This window comes from Cataglyphis hispanica, chromosome 8, assembly GCF_021464435.1.
Source record: "Cataglyphis hispanica isolate Lineage 1 chromosome 8, ULB_Chis1_1.0, whole genome shotgun sequence".
NCBI classification, from domain to species: Eukaryota; Metazoa; Arthropoda; class Insecta; order Hymenoptera; family Formicidae; genus Cataglyphis; species Cataglyphis hispanica.
In genome coordinates, this window is record NC_065961.1 from 1 (window position 1) to 9,373 (window position 9,373).

A 9,373-nucleotide genomic window follows, 5' to 3' on the forward strand; every position below is an offset into this window, starting at 1 on the left:
AGTTGAGAGTACCTGAGATTTTCAGATTTCAATTATGGTTGATTGAGTTCTTACTAAGTTTACCTTACAGTTTTATAACTTTAATTAATCTTTAATTAATCTTAATTTTTTTAAATACAAATATATTATATAAGACTAACAAATAATAAATTTGGTTTAGAATTATATTTAATTTAGTTATATCAATAAATGTAAATGTATTAAAAAATACATTAATGTTAACATATTGTTTAGTTTAGCAGCGCAAATTTTTTATTTTTTCATTAATTTTTAATTTTTATATCAATTTTTGATTTTTTGTATTAATAAAATTAATTTAAATTTTTGTACTATTAAAGTTAATTTAATTTTTTAATAAAGATTAATTCTTCTATAATTTTTTATTTTTTGTATTTTGTATTATTGGATATATTCTCTCTTTTAATATTGGAAATAAATAAATAAAATTATATATATATATATATATATATATATATATATATATATATAATAATAAATTTTATTTAGTTTGCAACAACTTTTAATATTATTATTTTGTAAGAAATTAAAATAATTATTTTATACAAATGTTTTTGATTAAAATATTGGTATAATTTTTTAATTTTTATTGACGGAACTTTTTGATATCATTTTAAGGGATATATTTATGTATGATTAAAATATTTTTATAAATTTTTATTTTTAATAATTTAAAATAACATTTTTTTGTGCAGATTAAATTAAAATAACATCAGCGAGACACAAAAACACACAGTTGAATTCTGCTTAATATTCAAATGCGTGAATTTTGAATTTCCAAAAAATTGATATTGTAGAGAATAATTACGAAATAATTCGTTTAAATTTTTACAGATAACAGATAACTTTTTTTTTATTAAATGCCTCATCTACACTCATCATATTTTTTTTATTTGGACGTCTCGCGCGGTCAAAACCAGTTGTCATTGTTGTTGACTTTGCTTTCGTGTGTCAACAATCGCATTTGCGGCTGTCATTATCAACATTTTATTGTCAAAGGTAGGGTTTATTGTTATTAAAAAAAAATAGAGGCAAAGAAGATAAAAAGACAAACGTCCGTGGCAACTTGTTAATAAAAATTTGCTTGCATGCATCTTAAAAGTATAAATGTATTTTAAAATTATAATATAAAACAGTCAGTAAGGAACAATTAACAATCTATGTGATGATTTCTTGTATAAATTAACGTGATATACAATAAATTAGAAATCGTGATTAATATAAAATAAAATAAATAATAATTAATAAAAATGAATAAATACAAAGATGTTGATTGAGATAAAAAGCGCAGACGATTTCAGTCCTAGACTCTCTTCAGTATTATTACAATATGAACAAAAAAAATACAATGATATAAAATAAATATGAATGGTAAAAGTCAATGATTAAAATTAGAACAGTCAATAATTAAAACGGGAATTAAAATAATAAATAAAAAATAATTAACAAAATTATAAAAATTATAAAAATTTAAATAATTGAAGTATCTTTCAATGGCTTTGCGATGAAATAACGATCATTATCTCACATAATTTTTTCAGAAACATGCGACTGAAAATGATGATAAAGAACCGCTTGAAATTTTGTTAGCAATGGTGAGATAATGTCGCTTTCAAACTGCATAAAAAAAATTTTTTTAAAATCTTACCAATAGAGAATACAACAATGACAGAGAAACTGAACCGCTTAGATCGTCGAACGTCACATTTGGTATTTGTAACAATGAAGTGCGGCCGATAAATATCAATAATAGAAAGAGAAGCAAAATAAACGTATATAGAAACGATTAAAATATAAACTTTCTTAATTTTTCAATGATAGAGAAGTAGGATGGATTAAGTAATTCCATGTCGCTCTGCAGATTTAAACCATATTTTTTACGTGCAACATTTCAGAGTCTTCTATGTACGTCCGTTTATGTACGTATAAGTCTGACAAGAAGATTGTTTCGAAAAGCGACTCGAAAAGAACAAAGATATAATCTCTGATTTGAAGATAGAGGATTAGAGGATGAATTAGAGAGATTCTCGTGATCGAGAATTGACTATGCAAAGAATTCAGCGCGAAGATTATTCAGGATCCAAAATAAATGCGAATGATTTACAAAGACATTCGAAGAGCTTGATCTGGAAAAAATCGATAAAAAGAGACACGATAAAATCATTTCGTTAATTCATGACCCCGAACGTGAATTACGATTATATTTACAGAATTTTATCGGAGAAGGATGCTAAAGCTAGTTCGAGCAATAACTCTATCGACACTGATAAATCGCTCGGAAAAAATAATATAACAGCGAAATTTAAAAAAGAAATTAATTTGAATATTTTGCAACATAATAAATAATATTATAATTATAATAATTCTAAGCTATAATCTTTTTCTGTAGCATTTAAATATATTACTTTGCTGATATTTCACTGATATTAGAATATCCATTCGATTTGTATCCACTTGAAATTTTAAAGTATACGCACATTTTACATTACATTCATACATAATATTTTGCAACACAAAATTCCAGAAACATATAAAAATTTTTGAAAATGGTATATTAATTTGTACGTATATTTTATTATATATAAAGAATGGTATATTTAAAAACTTTCCAGAATATGCTCTTATAGAAAGATGGGATGTATCTGCAAATAATTTCTTTAAAAAAACCAAGAAATAATTTTAATATCCTCAGGTAAAAACATTTTCTAAAAAAAAAGTTATATTAAAAATTAATTAATAAAATATTTGTTTAATTATAATTTTTTGTGTCAAAGAAATCAATAGAAACAAGTAAATTAATTGCAATTTGAAATTGATTGAAAAATAGAAATTTATGTATATATACAGTAACTATATCCATGTTCAATTTATTATTAACTTTTTTAGCATTAAGACAATTTACAATTAATAATGTGTTAATTAAAATAATTAATAAAAATATCAGTATCAAATAGATATATCCGATACATCCAATAATGCATATAATTTAATGCTTTTATTTTAAGTTTAACATTACATAAATTTTTACATAACAATTATTAATCTTATCTTATTTTTATATAATAATTATTAATCTTATCAATCTTATTATTTCCCGATATTTGTTGCGATCTCATTTAAGAAAGAAATTTGACAGAACATCTCGCACTGCTACTTTACTGCTCGAGTATCGTTGTGCGAATCGTAATAAGTAGAAAAGGAATTTAAACGTTTCGCTCCAGTTTTATTCGAGGCTCCGTATGAATAACAAGGCCGTGATACATAAACAATATTTACGCTCATCAATGTTTACGATGTCAAGGCCAAATATCATTAAATATTGTTCTAATTTGCTGCCGAAATATTTTACGTACTATAAAATATATAAAACATGCGAAATATTAAATTATACAAATATTTTAATTATAGATTAATTATTTATTAAACGATTAATATATGTATTATGCAGCTTATATTAATTATATTATTTATATTAATGGAGCTTATATTAATTATATTAACTCATTATATTAATTATTCGATTTTGCGATTCGATTGTTTTACACTCCAAATCATATCTAGATCGCCGAAAAGTCAAATGCATCGTGAAAAAAAATATATTTGACTCTATATGTTGTTAAAGAAATCATTATTATTCGTAAAAATCGCAATAAAATGATCATTTAATTTAGTTTAATTTGATTTTTTGTTACTTTCTCATTTGATTAAATAAATAAATTACGAAATATGCGACTCAAGATCTATCATCGCGATATATACAGGATGATGTCCTAAATTTATTACACTACTCGCTAATGGCAGATTCTTGAGATCGATTTTTTCTCAGTGAAAATGCCGAGGCATCAATAATTTCTATGTTATAAGCGATCAAAAAAGGGCTTTTTGTAAATTAAGCTTTATGAGAGTTAAAACTACATTCTTTAATTATTTTCAGATAGTATTTACTTTAATAGAGAGAGAATTTTAATTTAAAGATTAGTTACAAAGATATATGATAAAAAAAAAACTGGAAACTTGCAAAAAATAATGACTTCTCTCGACATTTTCGCAGAGAAAAAATCATCTTCAAATGCTCTCAAAAATCTACCATTACTAAATAGTGCGATAATTCTGAGACATCCTGTATATGTAGTTACATATTATTTATAAATGTTAATTCATTATTATTTATATTGTAACAGCAAATAATTTTCTGATACTGATCGCAATCGTATTTAGAGGATTCGACACAGCGTCTCATAATTCTTGCTCGAGTGTCGTTGCGCGAATGATGACAGATTCGAGGTAGTAAATAATAGCAAGCCAATCTTTATATTGCCAATGGCGAATACATTGATATTTTGTTGCTAAAATATTTTATATATATCTATATATATAATATTATAATCGTAGACATAGTATATCTAGATCGAGTATTAAGGAGTATGGCAGTTATCAAATATTAGACAGAGATAGCTTGCTTTGTATCATCATTCTATCTTCGTTTTTTTTCTCTGCTTTTCTTTTTTTCAATTAACAAAAACTTCTTTTTTTCAGTTAGCAAATACGACTATACGTTAGAAAAAGATAGATTGGTGATCGTACAACAACTATTTCTTTCTATTTTTTGACATGTTTTGACTACATGAGACGTAGAGATCGCGCGATCTAGATATTATACGAATATGATTGACATATACATATGTGCGCGAAATATTAAATTAAATTAGAAGTATCTTAATTTATAGATTAGTTATTTATTTAACACTTAACGTATCACAGAGCTCTTCGTAATGCTTTACTATTTGATCCAACGATTCGATTGATTAATTGCACATTCTCAATCAGAATTATATTTAAATAAGTGAAAACTCATACGAGAGAGATAGAACATGGGACTAAATATCTTTACTTTAATAATAAGTATTGATAAGTAGTTATTGTCCATGATCGCAATAAAATGATAATTTATAATTCAGATTTCTGTCACTTTGGTTCTTCAGAAAGATTCTTACTTATATTTTATCGGTTTGAGAATAATTTTAATGGATTAATTAGATTTTTGCGACATCAAATCAAATAATTTTTAGCTGAACTAATAATAAAAATTTTGAGCATGTATTTAATTAAAAATTATCCGATTTATGTCATATAATTTTAAACACGAAAAAATTATTAATCCATTAAAATTACTTAATAAGCAGGTAAAATGTAAAATATAAAATCGAGAATGTCAATACAAGGCACGCAGAGCCAAGCGCAGTATTATGGGCGCATAAATTTATAATAAAGAGTTATAAACGCGTAATTATAAATTCGTAGTCGCGGACGTTTCGGCCCTTTTTTTGGGCCATCCTCAGCGCATACAATTATAATTAATCTAACATACATGTTTAAGGTATAAAGGGATTACATTGTATCGTTGAATTAGAGATCTCAGGTCGTTCACTACCAACTACCAACATTCTCCATATACAAATATCTATATAAAACCGGGATAAAAATCCTCGTTTATTAGGATGAGCGTGATTGTATTAATGCGTTGCGTCTGTAACACGGGTCCGGCTTATGTCGGAATGACAAAAGAGAAGGTATAAAAATAGAAGTTGCAAGACTTACATGCACGGTGATAACGCACGAGCAGAACATATTCACATTATCAAAACTTAAAGAATTAACCGCACTGACTGTCGACGGAACAATGAGAGGAATTATCCTTGAGTGAAAGTAAAAAGATAAGAAGACATTGCTGACAGCGCAATAAAACACTAAAAACAATAAAAACAAGGTATCAACGGTATGTTTTAAAGATGTAATTAAAGATGTTTTTTGTATTATAATTAAGCATTGTCTCAAATTGAGACGTCTCATTTTGTGACTGTGAATATAGATATTATCGAAATACCAAAGACAATTAAAATAGGATCAAATGTGAATTTCTTTACGGACAAATAAAACCTCGTGGTCAAGTTTTCTTTCTTATTGTTAGTTTTTTTTGCACTTATTAATTTTGTATTACTGTTGTAAGATTTACTGTTGTAAATTATAAAAATAGTTCAGTAATAAAATACAGTATTCAATTTTTTTTTCTTTATAAAAGTGCGTCTACTGTTTCTTTGTGCGGTCTTGCCGGTTGTTTCTTCTATGATTCTATCCATACCGACAACCAGAATCCCGTTGGACTCTTTACAAAAAGATTGAAAATTAAAAATTTTAATTTAATTAATCAGAACGAAAGAAATTAAATTTTCTTTCTTCTGATTGATGAACTTTCAATCTTCAATTTTCGATTTTCCGTTTCAATCTTCAATGTATAGTCTGATCTGAGCTTTATGTACAGATCTTAAATGAAATAAAATGATTTCTCTAGAAGCAGCACTGCTTCTTACTAAGCATTACTCATTTTATTACCAGCGGTTGCTATGACGTAGAGAACTGTGTAATTTAGGTTCATTTAAATGCGTAACAAGACTTCTGCAGCGCTTAATAGATCTTCAAGAAACGTATATTAAACAGTTTTTTATTACATTATCACATTTAATCATTTGTAGACTTTAAATGTATTTGAATGTATTTTTAAATGAATATAATTTTATTTATTTTCATAAATGTTTAATAATCACGACGTCTAATTACAAGAAAAAAAAAAAAAAAAAAAAAACAGAAATATTATTATAATATGTTATTTATTAATAACTGATTAGTAGCTTATTGTAGCTATTTCTAATATGACAAATTTTTTATGTCTTCCGGAATGATTTCCAAATTTGAAAAGGCGAATAGACTCGTTGAGGCAGGATTTGGAATCTCTGGCATTAAAGATTGGGCAAAATCTATTCGCTTCAGCTTTAGACTTATATTCTGATGAGGTCGCATAATTCGCGATTTGTTTGCTGTTCTCATTATACCTTCCGATATCGTATAGGATACGAATTTGTCCTTTGAGATTGTAATGAGGCTTGCGGAAGTAGTCTAAAATAAAAAAAAGAGAGATTTAAATCAAATCTATTTATGTAGCCGCAAAAGACATTATTCGCTAAAAAAATTTTTTCTTTAAATAAATCATTTAATTGTGATATTAGCGGAGAAATTTTTTGAAGTTTTTGAAGTAAATTATTTTAAAATATTAAATAGCAATTTCGAAAAAGATTTGCAATAATAAATATTTTTAAAAAATTAATGACAGATATATATATATATATATATATATATATATATATATATATATATATACAGGGTGTTCGGAAACTTTCGACACACCCGAAATGTGAAGGTAGATTAGGTCAAACTGAAAAGTCCTTTATCATTTTGCAAAATTCGCAATAATTTTTGCGTTATTAATCAAAATATGTGAACTAATGAGCGCGTTGGAAAGCGGTAGGCCGGTATCGGCAAGCATGTACGACGGATACTTGTGTATGTCTCTTAACAATGAAAGCATCATTTCCGGACACCCTGTATAATTTAATATACATATATACACTATTTGTTTTATGTTGGACACAATTACATTTTATAATTTTCTGTCAATCATACTGTCATCGTACCATATCCATGTAAAGTTCTCCACCACGACTGTAATCCTTATAATTCCCGAAAAAATATATTGTTCTTCTTGGACATTTTTTTGGTTGTCGCGTTTTTTCCACTCGAAGTCTTTCAACCATAGGATGTGCAAATTCATCACTCGACAGAAATCCGATCTCGAAATTGTCATTTTCCTCAGCAGAATCTTCCTCAAAATCATGACCTCCGCGGGTAATTTTAACATCAACCTGGCAATGACCCACCGTCGAATTTTCCATTATGGTAAACCTGTTGCGACGTTCTTGCATCTCGAATCCGATATTCAGCTGACTGACTATGACCTTAATCATGTCGAGTCTCCATCTGGGAATCGTTCTGTAGACCACTAGGTTTTCGATACCTCTCGAATTAAATCTGATTTCAAAGGGTTCTTCGCTCACAAATTTGTATCTTGTGGGCACAAAGTCTCTCGCGTTTGAACATCTATTGTCCTTCGGGTCAGGACGTTTGATTCGGGAGTTCTGGAAGTGACAATTAAGAGTATCGTGTCCCTTGGGCCGACACTTGAGCTCGGTGGCAATCATGGAGCAGAAATTATCGTTCTCGTGAACAATGTTGGCTAGGGACATATTTACGAGAACGTCGTATGTGCATTCCGGACCGTACATCGCCCATTTGGATTGTTGATCGTCGATAGCGACGTTTGCAGCTGGATTGATACAAAATAATTAACGGAAATATAAGATCACAATTAATAAAAAATTGATTACAATTATTAGATGAACTTTGATAAATATTACTACCATTATACTCTCGTATTTAATAATATTAAATAATCCAAGAATAAGAAAAAGAAAAAATTAATATATTGTAATTAGGATAAAAATAGTCTGATTTTTAATGTTTAAAAATAATTTTTTGGATATATATGTATCTAAAAAAAAGTTCTCAAGATTAACAAATGATACAAAATAAGTATTAAATTAAAAATATTGATATAAATATGCGAAATTCGCACAAATAACAATAAATTTTGCAAGATAGAAGTGTATATGAGTGTGTATATATGTGTGAAAGAAAAAGAAAAGAATATGTGAGAAAGAAAGAAAAAAAGAGAAATAAATGAGTTATAAATTTAAAATATTATTTTGTCTCCATTGAACAAAACAAAAATATTAGTGATTTATAGAGTTAAAACGAATAATAAGAACGTACCTAGACAGAATGGCAGAATTGTCACTAACATGACTGATATCTTTTCTTTGACTGCTTTTGTCTGTCGTCCGCCTCCTCTTTATATGAGATGGATAATTTGATTCATAATCCGTCTCCTTGAAAATAATGTCGCTGTACTATTTCCGTCAAGATATCTACAGATATCTTCTGTATTAGTTGTGGGATAACCTTTATGCTTAAGACTGCTTTAATAATTCCACAATTATGATCATTCCACAAGTGTTAGCAAGGTTTAAACGTAATTGATAAATTTACTATTTGTCATATCATCATTTATGATCGTTAATAGCTCAAACATTTTCAATACGTATTTAAATAAAATATTCTATTATAGTTTGTTATCAATATAATATATTTTATCATAAGTAAATATTACGAATTTATTTAAAAAATTTTAATTATCGCGCATGGCTTTTATTGTCTTGTTTCATTTTATTTGTTTAAAAATCTATTTTGTATTCATAATTTATAATAAATATTAAAACATGCTATATAAATAAATATGTATAAAATAAATAAAATTGTTTTGATTTTATTTTTTTCAAAAAAGAAAAAAAAATTTAATAATATATAAATTATATGTAGCAGAAATTAAAATCAATATCAACAATAA

At 26.7% G+C, this 9,373-nt stretch overlaps 1 protein-coding gene across 1 annotated transcript; it reads right to left on the minus strand.

Moving 5' to 3' along the window:
• Positions 1–6,664: 6,664 nt before the first annotated feature.
• LOC126851789 (uncharacterized) lies at positions 6,665–8,869 on the minus strand. Its single transcript, XM_050596117.1, has 3 exons — positions 8,740–8,869; positions 7,545–8,233; positions 6,665–6,969 (listed from the first exon to the last, which is right to left on the minus strand). The coding sequence occupies exons 1-3, from the start codon at positions 8,768–8,770 to the stop codon at positions 6,721–6,723; spliced, it is 969 nt and encodes a 322-aa protein (XP_050452074.1). The 5' UTR covers positions 8,771–8,869; the 3' UTR covers positions 6,665–6,720.
• Positions 8,870–9,373: the final 504 nt, after the last annotated feature.

Coding starts and splice junctions, on each gene's coding strand:
- LOC126851789 (XM_050596117.1), bottom strand. CDS start 8,770: ATGTTAGTGACAATTCTGCCATTCTGTCTAG. Junction 8,234..8,739: donor AATTCTGCCATTCTGTCTAG/GTACGTTCTTAT, acceptor GTATCAATCCAG/CTGCAAACGTCGCTATCGAC. Junction 6,970..7,544: donor GAGAACTTTACATGGATATG/GTACGATGACAG, acceptor TTTTTATTTTAG/ACTACTTCCGCAAGCCTCAT.